Source organism: Cheilinus undulatus, linkage group 7, assembly GCF_018320785.1.
Source record: "Cheilinus undulatus linkage group 7, ASM1832078v1, whole genome shotgun sequence".
Classification (NCBI taxonomy): domain Eukaryota; kingdom Metazoa; phylum Chordata; class Actinopteri; order Labriformes; family Labridae; genus Cheilinus; species Cheilinus undulatus.
Window position 1 is genome coordinate 5,604,728 of NC_054871.1, and position 18,441 is coordinate 5,623,168.

Below are 18,441 nucleotides of genomic sequence, written 5' to 3' on the forward strand. Positions count from 1 at the left end.
ATGTGAGACTGGGCTTTTTACTTTTTGTCAGCAGTGGTTTTGGCCGTGGGACTCTCCCATGAATGAAATTTTTGCCCGGTGTCTTTCTTATGGATGAATTATGAACACTGAGTCAAGTGAGGCCTGTGGGTCTTCAGATGTTCTGGGTTCTTTTGGGACCTCCTGGATGAGTCGTCCATGTGTCTTAGAGTAATTTTGGTAGGCTGGCCACTCCGGGGAAGGTTGGCCACTGTTCATAGTTTTCCCTGTTTGTGGATAATGGCTCTCAGCATGGTTGGCAGGAGTCTCAAAGTCTTAGAAATGATTTTGTAACCTTTTCCAGACTGATAGATGTCAATGACTTTGCTTCTCATCAGTTTCTGAATTTCTTTGGATGTGGCACCATGATGTGTTAGAGATCCATTGGCCTATTTCACTTTGTCAGACAGGTTTTAATGAAGGGATTTCTGGACTCTACAGGTCTGGAAGTAAACAGGTCTGGATGCAGAACTGGACTCAGCTTTCCAAAAAATGTGGTTAATTGTGGTTAATTCATGATTTAACAAGGGAGGACAATTGCCTTTGTACATAGGGCCAGGTAGGTGTGGATGGCTTTTTCCCCTTAATAAATATAACAATCATTTAAAAACTGCCCTTTGTATTTACTCAGGTTAACTTTTTCCAATATCAAAACTTGTTTGATGATATGAAACATTGAAGTGTCAAATATGCAAAAAAAAAAAATAAATCATGCAAAACACACTTTTTCAGGCTTTTCTAACAAAAATATGTGCCCCTGGCCTGTCCACAATCCCCCCCAAGAGTCAGAAAGTTCATTCCCTCCCTCCCTCTCTCTCTCCACCTTTCAGAAAATGTGTGCTGAAACAAGCCGTTCTCAGATTTCCCCTCATGATGTCATGTTGGGAGTTAGCCCAGCCCCCAGGTTCGATTGGCCCTCCCCGCTTCACAGGCATATTTTGGAGACCTCTGAGACCAATATACACTTGTCTTAAAAGGGTAAATATGTGACCTTTAAGTGCATATTATTGTATCGTGTCATGTCAAGTCGGTATTTATCTTCACCACTTGTGTCATCATTGTGTATTGTATCGTATTTTCCAATATTGATGCCAACAAATGGAATATAACATGTCGTATCATATCATGTGGTACTGACTATATTGGATCATATCATATCATGGTGGTTCCCAACCTGGGGTCCAGGGCACCATAAAATTTATATAAAAAAGAGCATCTATTATTTCCTTAGGGGACAAAAAAAAAAAAAAAACAACATTTTTGAGAAAAAAAAATTAATCTATAAAGTATATTTACAAGAAATCCAACAGTATTTCAGAGTTTAAAAAGTCGTAAATTTGTGAGGGGAAGAAAAATCAAACTTACAGAGTTTGAAAAGTCATAGATTTTAACATCATAAATAGAAAAAAATCAAGTTTTTAAGTCATAAATAAATTTTATATTTCTGGGAATTTACAAGAAACCAAACTGGAAAGAGTGGCTGGATAGCCTGAATTTACAGAATTTTATTCTATTTTACAGCATTTTTAATTTATTTTTGACTTTATAATAAAAGAAAATTGTAAGTTTTGATTAGCATCATTTCTTGGTTTTTAAAGTACCAACTACCTAACATTACCAATTGTAATAATGAATAATTTCAACATAGATCTTTTGGCAAGAACATATTAAGTAACTAGGCCAATAATGTTGAGATTTTAAAAATGACAACAATTAAAATTGATGTTTAATTTTTCCAAGTGTGTCTTGGGGGACTTAGCTTCTCTTTGATACCAGTAGGGAATAACCTGACATGCCAGATGGATGTGTTTCACACATCCATCTGGGAAAGCCTCAATAGGAAACGTTTGAGAAAAGGCAGAGGCTTTGAAAAAAAACTCGGTGTGATTGGATGAACATTCTGTCTGTCACATCTCTATGGGCCAATCAGAGCAACAAAACATGTGATGTAGTCACTATCGAGCTACGCATGGGCAGCTACTGAGGAAAAACCGTGAAACATGGCGACTAAAGACATGTTAGTACTCGACTTTTGTCGTTTTTTTAAAGTAAACAACTCACTGCTGTTCTTCTTTTAACGAAGAAATGTCATCAAGTTCTGATATAACTTGGAAGGTTTAGCAGCATCCATGATAATGTCTTCCTCCATAATTGCACCGCCCTCTTGCTGCTGCTTGTTTACGTCACGACTCTGCCGCGCCTGAAGGTACTGCCCCTCAACGCTGATTGGTCCTGTCACTTTCTAACCGGGCCAAAACGGTTCAGAAGGGAGCTTTGCAAGATGGATTTGCCAGTGAGAAACAAGGAAACGGGTGTATCCATCTGCTTTGCAAGGTTAAGAGGGGAAGGCCTAAGGAAAAAAGGTTGCGTAATCACTTTATTGTTTTATATGGTATTTGGTATAGTAATTGTATCATATTGTATGTTGTGTCATATTTCATACAGTATCGTCGTATTATAAAATAACATATCATTTGGTATCATATTCTGTTGTATTGTATCTTTCCGTCCTCAGTCATACAAAGCAGAGTCAAAAATTGCACAAAATTTGATAATATTCCTGCACCTAGTCAGCTGAAACGGTCTTCAGTTCTTTTTTCTGCCTTTATTTAGAGAGGAGGATAATGTATAGAGCTGGAAACAGGTGAGAGAGTAGGTGAGAGACACATGTACATGGGGCACAACCTAAAAGCTGAGCCAGAGTTTCTCAACTGGTGGGTTGGGACCCAAAAGTGGGTCACGGGAATGTTTTCAGTGGGTCGCGAACTGGTTCCTGGGAATAAAAAAGTAAAAATATCTAGAAGTCTTAGGCTGACATATGTCCCTATTTTATTTTACTCAGTTTTCCTGGAAAGGAGGTAATTCTGGTTGATTTGTTGAAATCTGGACTTAAGTATCCTGTTATCTTGGATGGAAATATCTTCAAGAAAGTTGTTTTTGTCCATAATTATGTATTATTTTATTGAGGATTTAAAAAAGTACCAACATTTAAATTCTTAAAGCACAACATACTGAAGTGAAATGTTTGAATGCATGTCACTCTAAAGTTTTGGCATGTTTTTCCATCTTAGATCTATTCTGCAACATTTTTCATTCTATCATTTACAAAAAAAACAAAAACAAAAAAAAAAAAACACAAATTTGGGTCACAGTTCATGCTGGTGGGTCCTATGGGTGGACCAGTTGAGAACCACTGCACTAAGCCATCTGCCCCTCAGTTTAACTCTTAAATTAGCCTTACCACCCTCTGTTTGGCTTTCAATCATGTTAGGCTGTCATAGTTTGGCTTCTAAAGCCCCCTTTAGTAAATAAAAGGGTGGTATTACCCTGGCTTGGGCCTGCATTTCCTACAGTCTATGTGTGTTACATAACAAATGTTTCCTGAATACTTCCAGCTTGGGATGAAAATAAATCTTTATACTGTACTTGTGTGGGAGTGAACAAAGATTAATTGAAATTTTTAAATCTTTCTCTGTGGGTGGCGCCATCCTGAAGGATTAAAATTATAAAATATGTTAAAACTAACTTCTTAACAAGTTAACAACAATTTAAAGTTTTAATTCCTCTTTCAGGTTGCATGTTGAGATTACAGGAAGACGTAGAAGCAGATACTGACACTAACACACAAATGAGTCCCTGTTCTGTGTCTCCTTTATGGCTCTACCCACGCACACATAGGAGAAGATATCACGTGTGCGGCTCAGACGTTCCCAAATCATTATCTGCACCCCCCCCCTGAGAGGGTGGGTGGATTCCTCATACACACACAGACATCATAGACAACAGGCGTGGGAGAGAGGGAGAAAGAGAATTAGAGACTGTGTGAGAGAGAGAGAGAAGACAGGAGGAGGGAGGGAGTAGCTGCAGTCACGATGCTTGTTGCTTTATGTGTAATGAGGAAAAGTCCACATTTGTGACATTTCATGTCTGTTTGTTGGTAAAAACATGTTTCTGACTCTCCTGCAGATGTAAAGCCTGTATATGTGCTCACCCTGCGCTCCCTGTCTCTGCTCCTGTAGAACAGGGTGATGTAGTTGAGGTCTGATGTCTCCGACTCGGTCTGCCGCGCTTCGATGAGCCGCCCGATGTAGCGATTGACTCGTGTTCCCGGAGAGTGCTGCACGGCGGTTGCTGAGAAGGACGTCCGACTCCTCAGCTTCTCAGAGGCGGTCCGCAGAGCTCTCCGCTGTCAGGCGGCAAAAAAAAAAGAGACGACACAATCAGAGTGTGCAGAGGCCGGCCTGTCAGGTGTGGGACAGTTGACAGGTTCTTCAGTGACGTGGGATAAAAGCAAGGTCAGCAGCAGTGAAATATAACTGTGATTTTAAGGTACTTTTACCCACCTACATCTAAACTTCTCTCTTCTTTTACCCTCACACATTTCTGAGACAAATCTGATATTTTATGTTTAACATTTATTGGGGCAGCATGAGTTCTAGCTGCTGTATTTTATCTAATGCAAACACAGTTAATTAAAGCTCCAAAATACATGGTTTATTAAAAACAAGAAAGACACAACAAGCAATTCACACTGCATATCAAAATTATTCAGCCCCTTGGATGTTTAACACTTGTACTGATATTGTAAATCAATCATGGTCAATATAATTTGGCTTTTTTGACTACAAACTCTTAAATGTCAAAGTGAAAACATACTTCTACGAAGTAAAATCATTTTTAAAAAATGTATGGTAAAATAAGTAACTATATAAATCCACCCTTCAAGCCAGTATTTAGTAGAGTCACCTTTGTCTGCAATCACAGCTCTGAGTAAGTGTGGATAGGTCTCAATCAGGCTTGCACATATAAACATTGCAATTTTATTTCATTCTTCTTTGCAAAACTCTTCAAGCTCTCCCAGGTTGCACGGGAATCAGCCATTTTAAGTCTAGCCACAAATTCTCGATTGGACTCAAATTCACGTCGGTTTGAATGTAGCCCTAAAAACATTGTGAACATTTCTACTTGGAGAACAAACCTTTATTGTTTATAAATAAACAATAAAGGTTTGTTACAGTGCTTAACAAATTTATTAGATTATCACCCAAAGCAAGGTTTATGCCACAGCTGCCCTAAATTAACAGCATTGGTAATTACCAAAATCATTTTTTATGTTTCTGCAATGGTTAATACACCAATATGTAGAAGCTCTTTAACTCAAATGATATTTTTTTAATGCTAAAGTAGAATTATTATTGTTTTCCATGAATTTTCAAATTTACTGATTTACAAAAAAAACTGAAAAAATAGTAAAGCACATTATTATTTCTTGATTAATGTCAAATATTAGTTATTTACCTGCATTCCTGAACAGAAAAATTAGTTTTAGTGGTTGAATGTTATGCTTGATTAATTTCTGACTTCTCAGAGAAGCCCAGTGAGCCGGCTCAAATTTGGGTATAAAAAGGTGAATTCAGTTTGAAATTCCTCATTCCTGTTCAAAATGGTAAAACGTGGAGAGCTCACTGAAAATGAAAGAGTCCGCATTAAAGCACTTCATGATACTGGATGGTCTCTGAGACAAATAGGAAGACATAAAGTGTTCTCACAGTGTGGTCAAGTATGCTTTGAAGTCAACTGCCGAGACTGGTACTTACAAAATGCGCCAAGGAAGAGGCAGGAAAGGAAAGTTAACTGAAGCAGATGTCAGACACCTCAAGATTTGAAATACTAGAGACAGAAGGAAGAGCACTGCTGATCTTCAGGCAGAGATGAATGCTTCTAGATCAGAGTCTGAGAAAGTCTCCAGAATGACAATAAGCAGATGACTGACAGAACAAGGCTTAAAGGGAAGAACAGCTGCTAAGAAGCCATTATTGAGGCCTGCAAACATCCAGAAACACCTCAGATTTGCCAGGGAGCACTGAACTGTTGATGACTGGAAGAAGGTACTCTGGACAGATGAGTCCAAGTTTGAACTCTTGGTTCAGCATCGTCATGTTTATGTCCGTAGAAAAGCTGGAGAACGTTTTGATGCCAGATGCACTGCACCCACAGTGAAACCCGGTGGAGATTCCATTATGGTATGGGGTTCCATTTGTGGATACGGCGTCGGCAAATGAGAGTAAATGGACAGAATCATGAACAAGAACGTCTACCACAACATCTTAGTGCATCATGGAATCCCTTCTGGACTGAATCTGATTGGTCGTGGGTTCATATACCAACAAGACAATGACCCCAAGCATACTTCAAAGCTGTGCAGAGACTATTTGACCAAGAACAAGGAATCTGGAGTACTGGAACTGATGGACTAGCCAAGTCAAAGTCCGGATTTGAATCCTATTGAACAAATTTGGGATTAAGTAGATTCAAAGATTGATGGCACAAAAGTTTCATCTAAAGCAAGTCTGTGGGAACAGCTAGAAAGTATAAGGCCAAAGGAGGCCATACAAAATATGGAGTTTTTGGTTATTATGTGTGAAAAGGGACTATTTAATTGTTTCAGTTTGTTATATGCCAAATTCATAGCAATAAAATTCTTAGTTTTCAACAAGTTTTTGAAAGATTTCTAAAATATGTATGTTTTCTCATTTTTATGACAGGCGGTCTAATAAATTTGTTAAGCACTGTAACTCTCCAGACACGAATGTTAACCAATGTTCTGTGAGCTCATCAGCTCATAGGTACAAAACATTTATTTACTTATTTTCTTAGCTGGGACTCTTGGGTGTAATCTGAAACATGTGTAAAAGACACCAAACAGTCTGCATTAATGTCTGTGTCTGCATATTTGTTTTAAATTTGTAGGCCCATGGAAAAGTTGATCTGCTTTGGAATGTTAAAGTTTAAATAAATATTTTTTTTTAATCAAGATGTATTTGTAAAAAAAAAACAAGCAAACAAAAAAAAAAAAACTGCACTTGTGTATAGATTCACTGGAAAATCATCAACACAAAATCATGTCTCATTTCCCCTCATATGTTGTTCCTGGAGTGGGCAGTCTTTGTTCTCAAATTCAGTGATTTGCTATCTGCTGATGAAGTTTCATATATTTGCCAGCAGCGAGTTAATCTAACACTAATGACACAGCGAGCTGGAGTAGCTTCAGGCTGAGGTTAATCAGAAAATAAGATGTGTGGGAGGATTCCTCTGTGGTAGAGATGTTATTGTGTGATTTACAGTAATTGCTTTTTGGGGTGTAATGGAGTTTGCACTGGTCCTGTGGATGCATCCTGTGGAGACGCTTTTCTTCAAACTTAGACTTCGTGATGCCATAAACTAGTTAAATAAGGCCCGAGTTGAAAATTATCATAATTATGTTGTTTTAAAGTCTACAGAGGAACAGTTAGAAGTACTTAGAATTTATCCAAAGTTCTGTTAAAATATCACACAGATTTAACGGAGACTGGGAGCTCTTTTCTCACTGCATGCCTTTGTTTGGACAAATATCTTTAAAAAGATGGCAATAAAACAAAGGAAAAGAAAAGGAGACTGGTATAACCTCTTTTATAGGAGGCTCACATTAAATTCATCTACAGGCATTGCTTCAGAGACAAACATGAAGTAAATGTGTAAGTCAGCGTGGCTGTGTCTCTGGTAGGACAACAACGGCAGATCAGAGTTGTTGATCAAGACAGCAAAACTATTAGAGGATGCTCTGCTGAAATTAATGTCTGCACATAAATCACACAAACTCTGTCACATGTTTTGTATTTTTTATTTGGAGTGGCAGAGGGTCACATCGGGATGGCAGCATCACAATCTGTGTTGTATTTCAGTAGACGTGTTGGTGCAGGTACCATGTCGGTGCCGTATTGTGATACTCATCCCTACATGCACCCAGTCTGAAACCGCCATTGTGTTGGAATCTATGGCATGAATTAGGGTGATAGATCACTGATTAACTAGCCCAGATCTCATCAACTACATTTGTACAAGGGCCAGCTTTTTCCTTAACAGGTATTTAAGGGGCAGTCTAATAAACATATTTTTGTATTTATATTTTTATTTTCTTTTAAATGTACATTGTTTTTAACCTGACATGCCAGATGGATTTGTTTCACACATCCATCTGGAAAAGGGCAGAGGATTTAAAAAAAACTTGGAGTGTGACTGGATGAATGCTCTGTCTTTCACATCTCTACGGGCCAATCAGAGCATCAAAACCCGTGATGTAGCCGCGACCAAGGTGCGTGCGCACAGCTACCAAGGAATAACGTGAACCATGGCGACTGTAGACATGTCAGTACACAACTTTTGTTTTTTTTGAAAAGAAAACAACTCACTGCTGTTCCTTGTTCTTCTTTTAATGAAGAAATGCCATCAAGTTTTGATAAAACTGGCGCTTTACCAGCATCCACATTAATCTCTTCCGCCATAGTTGTATCGGCCTCTTGTTGCTGCTTGTTTACGTCACGATTCCGCCGCGCCTGAAAGTAATGCCCGTCGACTCTGATTGGTCCTGTCACTTTCTAACCGGGCCTGAAATGGTTCAGATGGGAGCTTTGTGAGACTGGTTCGCCAGTGAGAAACAAGGAAATGGGCGTATCCATCTACTTTACAAGGTTACAATTTTTTTGGCTCCAACAGTGAGATTAGTCTCTATATCGCAGCCATCCACAAGGGGGCGACTGATAAGTTTTAGCTAAATATGATGTCTATCACTTGGTTTGATGCTAATATACTATGAAGTGATAAATGAAGAAACGAAGCAGGAAAATTGAACTCCAAAAACACCTGAAGCCAAAAGTTGCTCATTGCTGATAATAAGTTACAGGTGGATTTCTAAAAACAGGATGAAAAATAAGTCATCTCTTATTAAATTGTTTTAATCTCAGTTGTTTTTGGAGTAGTTTTAATAGTGATAGGGAGTTTTTTTTTTTTTGTTTTTTTTAAACAAAATAGAAAAAAAAGTTCCTAAAATACTGCAACATTTGTTCTCTAGAATTTTCTCATGCACGTGTTTTGAATTTGATAACTTTCTGGGGGCCGGATGGGAAGATATAGGGGGCCTGATTTGGCCCTGGGCTGCCAGTTGATGATCACTGAACTGGCCAAAGAGAAATGGAGTTATAATTATGAGACAGCAAGGGATGATGCTAAACAGTATTGGAGAGATGTTGAGATGGCTTGTAATAAGGAGTGAAACTAACATCAAATTTCAGGAAATAATTTTACTAATCTTGTATTTGACCTTTTTAGAAGCATTTAATTTTCCTCAGTAAATCAGATTTCAATGCGATTTCAATGGTGTCGTGTTGCCTCCTGACGTGTTGTATAGTGCATGTCTTGTGTCATTTCGTGCCGTCTTTCTATTTAATCTTGTGTCGTTTTTCTTAAATCATTGTCATCTCATGTCATGCCATCTCATCCCATTTCACTTAATCTCAAACTGTGTCTTGTCATCTTCTTATATCCCGTGCTACGCTACTGCTACTTCAAAATTTTGCATCTTTATCCCAAAACGTCTCATGGATCTGATGAGACCTGCTGGCTGTGAGTTTGACATCTGTGTTTTAAAGAGACCCAGCATTACCTGACATTTCTACCACTGTTTTTTTAAGTGCTTCTTTGATTTTAAAGGGCCATAGTGCATTCAAAATATAAAGACATTAAGATGTTGCATGGTTGTTTTAGTTTCCAAACCTTCATTACAAACACTTTCTTTGATGCTCGCAGACCCATCTTGATAAGTTACTGAGGGGTCTATTTGAAGGGCCATGTAGCCGTCGAACTTCCCCCTACCTCTCAATTCCAACAAGAAGAAAGGCAGCTACCCGTATATGTGAATTAATCTGTTAGCCCTTGCTTACTACTATTGATGTATCGGGAACTTAAAATTTTGTCCCATTAAGAGTTGTTCCAATTATGATACCAGTATCAGGAATACGTCCTATACTGCCTGATATGCAGGTATTGGTATCGGCAAGTGCAATTGTTCATGCACAATCCGACACCATTTTGTTGATCTTTATATTTGGCTTCTTCATGCTAAATATTAGCATTAAAACCTAAAATGTATTCTTCTTCGCTGCTGTAAAGCACTGCATGCATGAGCTACCGTTTTTAGAGCAGCGAAGAAGAACCAAAGGACCCACAGCAGCAGTAAAGAATGGTGGCTTTGTGATGTTTTTCTCTGAATGTGATCGCTAAAATGCCTTTTAGACCGGCACTGCCACACATGGCAAGAAGTGATACAGTTGATCAAAAGTTAAACGACTTTTAAACCACGAATCGCTGCCTCTTACATGTTTTTCTTCTTAAAGCTAGCCGTTGTGCTTTCCCATGCTATAGATGCCTTTGAATACCCTGCAGCAGCATTTTCAGCGAGCTGGGGACTCGTGTGACTTTAGGGGACTTAAATGATTAAATCCACACCAGTAAACCTGATATTGAATGTCTTTTAATCGATTTTAATCCAATTATGATCATTTCTTATCACCAGCTTGAATGCTAACCGTCATATTATTTACCCTTTGTGAAGGTCCGTCAGCCAATAGCAGACTTGTCTGTAATCACGTCATGCTGAAACTTCAGGGTGACAGAAATGTTGTACATTATGATTCTATTTGTTGAGCCATGTTCTGAGTCAAATATAGGTCTAAAATAATCTGCTAGTCTGCACAGTCAGTCCAGAAAGTTCACACAGGTATCGGCCGATACCAAACACTTTGGTATCGGGAAGGAAAAAATGGTATTAAAATACAACTACACCAGGGAGGCACCAGGAAAACAAGGGGTAGGGGTAAACACTGTAATGGGACTGAGTTGTTGTCTCAAGAGTCCAACCATTTACAGTAAAACCAGTATTGATGTATGTGCAATTAGATTTTAATGTGCAATAACACTAAAATTTACTGAGCAATAATATCTGAATGATGAGAAATATAAAAGGTTTTAAAATACATAACTGCACTGATGACATCTTTTTCATCTTCTGATCATCTTCCTGATGTGCTGTATGTGGATGTGTATTGCTTTTTTAGTTTTAGAGACCATGCAGATGTCAAAAGACAATATCCAATAACAATACATCCTACATCCATAAGTAAGTGAAAGGTCAGGTTTAACCAGTCAGATACACAAGCTGCCCCAGCTCTACATACAATCTATTCCTGCATCAGCTGTATGATAAAGTATCCCTTTGGCCAGCCGTTAGTGTGACATAATTGCATCCAAATGTGTCACAATGCTTTGGTTTTGGCAACTTGGATAATCATGCAACAATGTGGCTAATGCTATTAGCAGAGATGATACCAGGCTGTGGGTGATTACCAGCTGTCATAATGCAACCTCATCAGAATCATGAAGTACTAATGCCTGGACGAGCTCAAACAGTCAGGAGGATTAGACTAGATGGCTATTTGTGACAGCTCGGACACTGTGATGCCATGACGACACTTACAATCAACCGCAAAATAGCAGCAGGACCGACCCGCTGACCGACCATCTCTATGAATGACTCAATGCAACACCACAGTGATAGACAAAGAAGATCAAATACGTGTCAATATGTACAAACACACCCAATTCTCCGCATGAAGTATCCCCTCACTCATTTATTAGGTTTAACTCTGGGTGGGGGATGTGGGATGGAAGATGTTTTTTTAGGAAGCTGCATGGAGGAAAAAGAATGACACCTTAAACACCTTTTCATTGATGACCATTTGACTGCAGTGAGTTGAGTAATTTTGCCCACGTGTTGGCACAAGTCAGTGTATAACATTTCTAATATGAAATATGGATAATATTAAAGGGAAGCTATCATAGAAATCCACATTTTACTGCTTTTGCTCATATACTTTTGTATCTGGAATATCTACTGACAAAATGTGAAATAAGCCAACCCAATCCTCCTGCCATGGTCTGCTGACCTCTGGAAACATGAAATCTGACAATCTGTTCAGCATCTCATCTCATATCTCCAGCTTTAGATGTCTAAAGGGACACCACTGGTACAACCAATAAAGAAAAGTAGCAAGAGAAAGAGCTCATTTGCTTTTAAGAGATGCACACCAAAACCGGCAGTATAAAGCTGGTTTGTACAAGGTCAGGAGCGTCCTCTGGGCCCTGATCCATATCATATTTTGACCAAAGCAAGCACAAAAACACAACTTTTGTCAAACAAGTTAATAAGCTCAGGTGAGGAAGGTGAGATAAAATGATCCTGTCAGGAACCCCGGTTGTAACCTTGCAAAGCAGATGAATTTGTCAGACTCCATCTCTGTCATCAGGCAAAAGCACCTTGAAAAGCTCCAATCCACAACATCTGTGCCAACCTGAACACTGTTTGGACCAATCAGCATCATTTGAGGAGAACGAGATGAAAGTTATGGGCAGGGTTTAGTTGTACCAGCTGAATGCAATGGCTGCCACAACATAACATCTGTTTGATCAGAACTGGACCACATTTCTGTATAAAATAAGAGTAAAACCCCACTTAAAGCTTTTCACGATGGAAAAGATGTTTCACTCTTCTATTGACCTGCATCGGCATGAGTTTGTAAGAGTTACAGGATGCGGTTATACAGGTTGTGGTTATACAATGGCAGCTAGTGGAGGGATTAGCTCAGATGTAGCCACAGTGGTAGGTTTGTCAGAACTGGACATTTCTTTATTTAAACAAGAGTAAAAAGCCACACTGAAAGCTTTTCATGATGGAAGAGATGTTTTCACTCTTCTCCCAGTCTGCTTCAGCATAGTTTTGCAGCTGTTGGCTTGGATGTAGCGATAGGAAAGCGGCAGTTTAATCAGAACTGGACCACATTTTCCTGTAACAAGAACTAAAAGTCACAACGAAAGATGTTTTTGTAAGTCTTCCCACCGGCCTTGACATAAATCTATTCAAGGAAGAACTCCTCCGTTCACACCTATGGCAGCAGTAGTCTGTCTGCTAAGGAGAAGCACATTAGCACAACCTTGTTTTGTCTCTAATTGGCCCGTCATGAATGTGACAGACTGAATGTTCCCCCAATCACCTTTCGAGAATCTATTTGAAAACGCTTTCTGTGGGAGCTTTCCCAGATGAATATAAAATATATCCATGCAGTAGATATTTGAAACAGTACAACATCTGGCATGTCAGGATACTCCTGGTACCTTGTCATCTCCCTCTTTCCTTCTCCCTGGCCCATGTAAACATGAGAAATGAGAGGGAAATAGGGGCAGGGTAATGGGCTAAAAACAGTGCATCATGTCGTGATGAATTATTCCAAAGATGTAAAGACCCTTCAGCAGGAAATCAGTGAAATCAAGCTGATTTTGTCGCCAATACTCCCTTGCATGTGCTATGTAACTGTGTAACTCTAAATTGGAAAAGAATGAATAGTGCAGCCATTAAGAGACCCTCATAATATCTATTCCACTGGCTTCACTTGCCAACATGCGGATGTAATGCACTGTACTGTAGTATTAATGACGCTGCAAAATCTAGAAATCCAGATTACAGCCTTACAGTGTGTGTGTGTGTGTGTGTGTGTGTGTCAGATTAGGAATCCGAGGATTTCACCCCATCACAAATGCACGTACAAACCCATTAAAAGGATTTTCCCCACTGCATGACCTAGATATTTTCATACCTTTTCTCTACTGTACACTGGAGTCTCTAACATGATAAAAACAGCGACATGATTAAACAGCGACTCATTTTACTCATTCAAACACACACTGATAGGTTATTTACCTTGTCGTCATCCTCACAGGTCATGACGTTAGAGAAAGGGATCTCAGCCTTGAACATCTTCCTACAGTGCATCAGCTGCACCAGCAGGTAGCACACGGTCTTAAACTTCATCCTCTTGGCTGGTTTGATGTCCGATAGAATGAGACCTGGAAAGATCTGGAGACAAGGACAGGAGTAATGAGCTGAGAATACAAAACACAATGGACAGGAGGCTATCTAGAAGGACAGAATGAAGATATTTTATACAGGAAATGTGCTGAGACAAATGAATATAAGGTGCAACTAGGCTAAAATTGTGATTTTATTTCTTCTGTTTGAAAACGGCAGGGGAATGGAGAGGGGGACAAGCATGCTTTAGAACAGTATGGCAAACTTGGCCTTGTGTATGTGCACCCTTAGAAAAAGTCTTTTTAATGTGTTTGAATAAAACTGGACCTGGAAATGCATGTAAACATGTTAGTCCAACACAAATCAAGTTTATCAAAGTTAGTATAACATGTCTAGATGATGCTACAGGGTGTCATAAATTTGATGTACTGCAAGTATTACTTTGTATATTGAAAGTCAGTGTTTTCTATTGAGCTTATTTAAGTACTTTTATACCAAAGCACAGTGTTACTCAACCCTGCTCAACCAAAGAGCCAAAGTGCTGAAAAATACCTTTGCAAGAGCCACAATGTAAGTGGTGAAAAGTGGCAAAAAAAGGGTTGAAAAGGCAATAAAAATAGGTAAAAGGTAGCCAAATGGTCAAAAAATGGCAAAAATGGGAGAAAAAGTGCAAAAAATTGGGAGAAAAAGAGGAAAAAATGGGGAGAATAAGTAGAAGAAACGGCAGAAAGTTGCAAAAAGGTGAGAAGTAACAAAATATGAGTTACAGGTGGAAACAAGGTCTAAAAGCGGCAAAAACATGGCAAAAATGGGAAGAAAAGTGGCAAATATATTGACAAAAAGTGGCAAAAAACGGGAAGAAAAAATGAAAAAAATGGAGAGAAAGAGTGGAAAAAATGGGCGAAAAAAAGAGGAAAAATGGGGAGAAAAAGTGGCAAAAGTAAGGACAATAAGTGGGCAGAAATATGGAGAAAAAGTGACAAAAATGGGGCGAAAAAGAGGAAAAAATAGGGAGAAAAGTGGCAAAAAAGGTAGAAAAATGGCAAAAATGGTGAAAAAAAGTGGGAAAAAATGGGGAGAAAAAGAAGAAAAAATGGGAAGAAAAGTTGAAAAATGGGGAGAAAAAAGTGGCAAAAATAAGAAGAAAAAGGAGAAAAGTGGCAAAAATACAGAAAAAAATGGCAAAAACTAAGGAACAAAAGTAGAAAAAGTGGAGAGAATGGGTGCCAAAAATGGGGAGAAAAAAAGTGAAAAGTGACTTAAGGGGGCAAAAAGCAGCAACAACTCAGGAAAACGGGGGGAAAAAGTGACAATGGCCAAAGGCAGGATAAAAGGGCAAAAAGTGGCCAAAAAATTTGCAAAAATGGGGAAAAAATGCAAATAGCTTAAAGTAGGATAAAAGTGGAAAAACAGGGGAAAAAACAGCAAACAAGGGCTAATGCAAGAATTGATTAAAAGTGGCAAGAAAATGTAAAAAAATGGGAAAAAACAGGCCTTTATCATTATTTAGCATGATTATATGCTATACTGCATTAGCTTCATGCTAGAGCAAGTCTCTTTTAGGCTTTGCTGTTAATTATGTGTATGCACATGCATCATTCCCTGTGTCCATGTGCATTGCCTGTGCACATGCACAAATGTCACCACTATGGGCTGTTTCAACTCAGTTAGCAGGGCAGGTACCATACACTGGGGCTACAGTCCTTGACGCACAGGTTACAGGATCAAGTTCTGATCCTAGCATGTGTTTGGTGCATTTATTTCCCCTTTCTTAGTCCCCATAGTTCCTCTCTCTCTCTCTTTAGCTGTCCTATCTACTAAAAGCCTAAAAAATATAATCTTTAAGATTTAGATAAATAAATGAGGCGATGCAAACTTGAGATTCAGTATACACATAACTGTTAGATCAGTGTGGAGGAGGAGGAGGTGTGACAATCAGCACAGCAGGGGGAAACAGTAACAGCAGAAACTTTTACAGACAATCTGACAAAGTCTCCACCTTCTACATCTTTACAACGTGTTTTTGCCACAGCACAGAGACAAATATATCTATCAAACCAGCTGGGGCAGACAAAATCTGTTTTAAAACTAGATTCTTAGATGTCCTATCAGTAAGTTTGTGCCCCATGTAGGCATGTGGCCTGGGTAGGGGTCATTCTGCACTCTCTCACTCCTGTTTCCAACTTTTGAGGGCACTGGTGTTATAGTCTTACAAGTGACTGTTCAATCTGGTGGCTTTCAGCTGAGTCCGTCTGTGGCTGTTTGTATCAGCTTAGTTTTTCATTAAATATATATCTGGAATGGTTATTCTGACATAATAAAAAAGAGGCATTTAAGATGACTCCCTCTGTTTTCATCAGCTGCTGAACCAATGATATCTACAAACCCAGCTAGGTGAAAGTCACAAGTTAACACAGTCATTTTTTTTTTATTATTATTATTCTTTCACTTTTGTTTTGTATTTCAGTTTAATTTTTATGAGTTATTCCTTCTGGTTATTTGATTTAGTTGTATTTAATTTTACAAAAATGCTTTGATTTATTTCAGTTTTTAGTAGTTTTAGTGTTTGAGTTCTTAGTGCTATGAAAAAACATCATACAATTTTTGAAAATATATTCAAACAGGTATCTCTTTATTCTTGTTTGATTATAAAAATTTGATGTTTGAGGGCAACTTAACACCTAAAATCACCATTAAATGTTGAACAACAAAAACAGACCATTTGAAACTCCCAGGCTTGGGTTAAAATGTGAGTCAGTATTATTGTGTCAAAGGAGATTTTGGCCCTAATTTTATCTTATTTCAGTTAGTTTTTTTAACTACAGATTAAAGCTTTAGTAAGATTTCGTTTATTTGTAAAGTCTCGGTGCATCAATAGTAAATGCATATGACATGCTCAAGGATCAGTGTGTCACTGTTCTCACTTAAAAAACAGTGAGGAGAAATCCCCTCTCATGCACCCTTCAAATCTCTGCAGAGTGGCTCAGATGTCTGTAGACATCTGTTAGACTACAACCTGCACTTCCCCATTTTCTCTGAGCCAACCTGCTGCCAGCCCCCAGACTGTCCACAGAGGGTTCTTTAGAAAGATTATTGTCCAAAATTCATGGAAAGATCTGAATCTGAAACTGGCCTGTTTCACGTGAATTTTTAGCCTCTGAAACCTCCAAATGCACGTTTTTATAAAGAACTCTGAAGCTTTTAAAACAAAACATTAAAGCCATCATTTTAAAACCTCTTTAACCAACAATAATTGGGTTTACTATTTTGGGGACTCAAATCCAGTTTATGTAATAATAAAACTTAGAAATGTTTGTATTATCCCGGGAATAAAAGGAGGGCATCCCTGAAAAGATGAGGAAATCCATTTTATTGTGCTGAGAGTTGTGGCATTCCTGGAAATAGACGGCCTGAGTGGGATTTCTGCAGGAAACTGTTGCTGTGCTCCAGGATATTTTAAATGTGTCTTGTTTTTTCATTTACTGCAAAGAAAAGACTTGTTTCTGCCACTTTTCTGTCTCTGATTGATTATGGTGACGTTCTGTACATGCATGCATCTTCTCAACGCCTTAAATCTTTGGATACTGTGTACCATGGTTGCGCTGATGTTCATAACAAACCTTTAATCCTGAACTCATCACTGTTTTTTGTATGATCAAGTTGGTTGGCCTTCTTTATCAAAGCATAGGCTAAATCATTGGCTTATCCTTATTTATAAGGCCGCACTAAATCTGCTTCCATCTTACTTGTGTGATCTTTTTCATGTGAAAAGTTCTGGAAGTTATAGTCTTCGCTCTGTGACTCAGTCGCAAGACTTTTGCTTGCTGTTCCCAAAGTCTGTCTTGAAATGGGTAAAGGGAGTTTCAGGTACGCTGCTCCTGCAGCCTGGAATCATCTGCAGGAGACTCTATGTCTTGGGGAGCTGGTCTCTTTAAATCTTTTTAAAAGTAGACTGAAGGCATTGGAAGATGATGCTTCAAGTTGTAGATGTTTTGACCAATGGTTTTGAGCTCTGTGACTCAGGATTTGTTTGATCTGTTTTTTTCACTGCTGTATTTCGTCTCTGTAACTGTTAATTGTGCTGCTGCCTGTCTTGAGGTCAATAAGGTTTTCCTGGTTAAAAAAAATTAATTAACATAAATAAAATGAATTCTTACCCTTACATACAGAGAACCCGTGTTTAGCTGTGGGTGTGAAATGAGGAGTCTCCGCTCTGGTTCACATGTAGAGCTAAAGCCATACTCGCCGCTCATATGCCAGCTTAACTCCCAGCCTGCCTCCCTCTCCCTGCTTCAGAGGATTAACTATTGTAACAGATAGACGTGTCACCTCTCCAGTTAGAGAAAGAGAGAGAAAAGCTGAAGAAGAAGTGATTGCTGCGTACTTTACGTCTGTGTGATGGCACGATGAAATAGGTCTCTATGTGATGTTTCTGAAGGAAGGCGTGCCTCTCGTGTCCGAAGCCCGGCTCCACCTCGTAGTCTCCGTTCAGACACTCCAGCGTGGTCCGTGTGATGTGCACCTTGCTGTGAGCATAAGCAGAAACAGAAGGCAATAAAAGACTAGCACTATAAGGTCTTAAATCATCATTCTCCTCATTATTTTTATCGTCCTTACAGTGCCTGCTCAAAATTCAGTGCAGAAACGTTCATCCTAACGACTCACTTAATCTGTTAACGAGTCCTAAAATC

At 38.8% G+C, this 18,441-nt stretch overlaps 1 protein-coding gene across 1 annotated transcript in view; it reads right to left on the reverse strand.

Moving 5' to 3' along the window:
* Window positions 1–18,441, reverse strand: part of LOC121512420 (adenylate cyclase type 1-like) — a 107,403-nt gene that overhangs the window by 32,013 nt on the left and 56,949 nt on the right. Inside the window, exons 7-9 of the mRNA XM_041791686.1 lie at window positions 18,135–18,276; window positions 13,643–13,798; window positions 4,010–4,204 (exon numbers count right to left, since the gene is read on the reverse strand). Coding sequence (XP_041647620.1) covers window positions 4,010–4,204; window positions 13,643–13,798; window positions 18,135–18,276 — 493 coding nt within the window. The remainder of the gene's footprint in view (window positions 1–4,009; window positions 4,205–13,642; window positions 13,799–18,134; window positions 18,277–18,441) is intronic.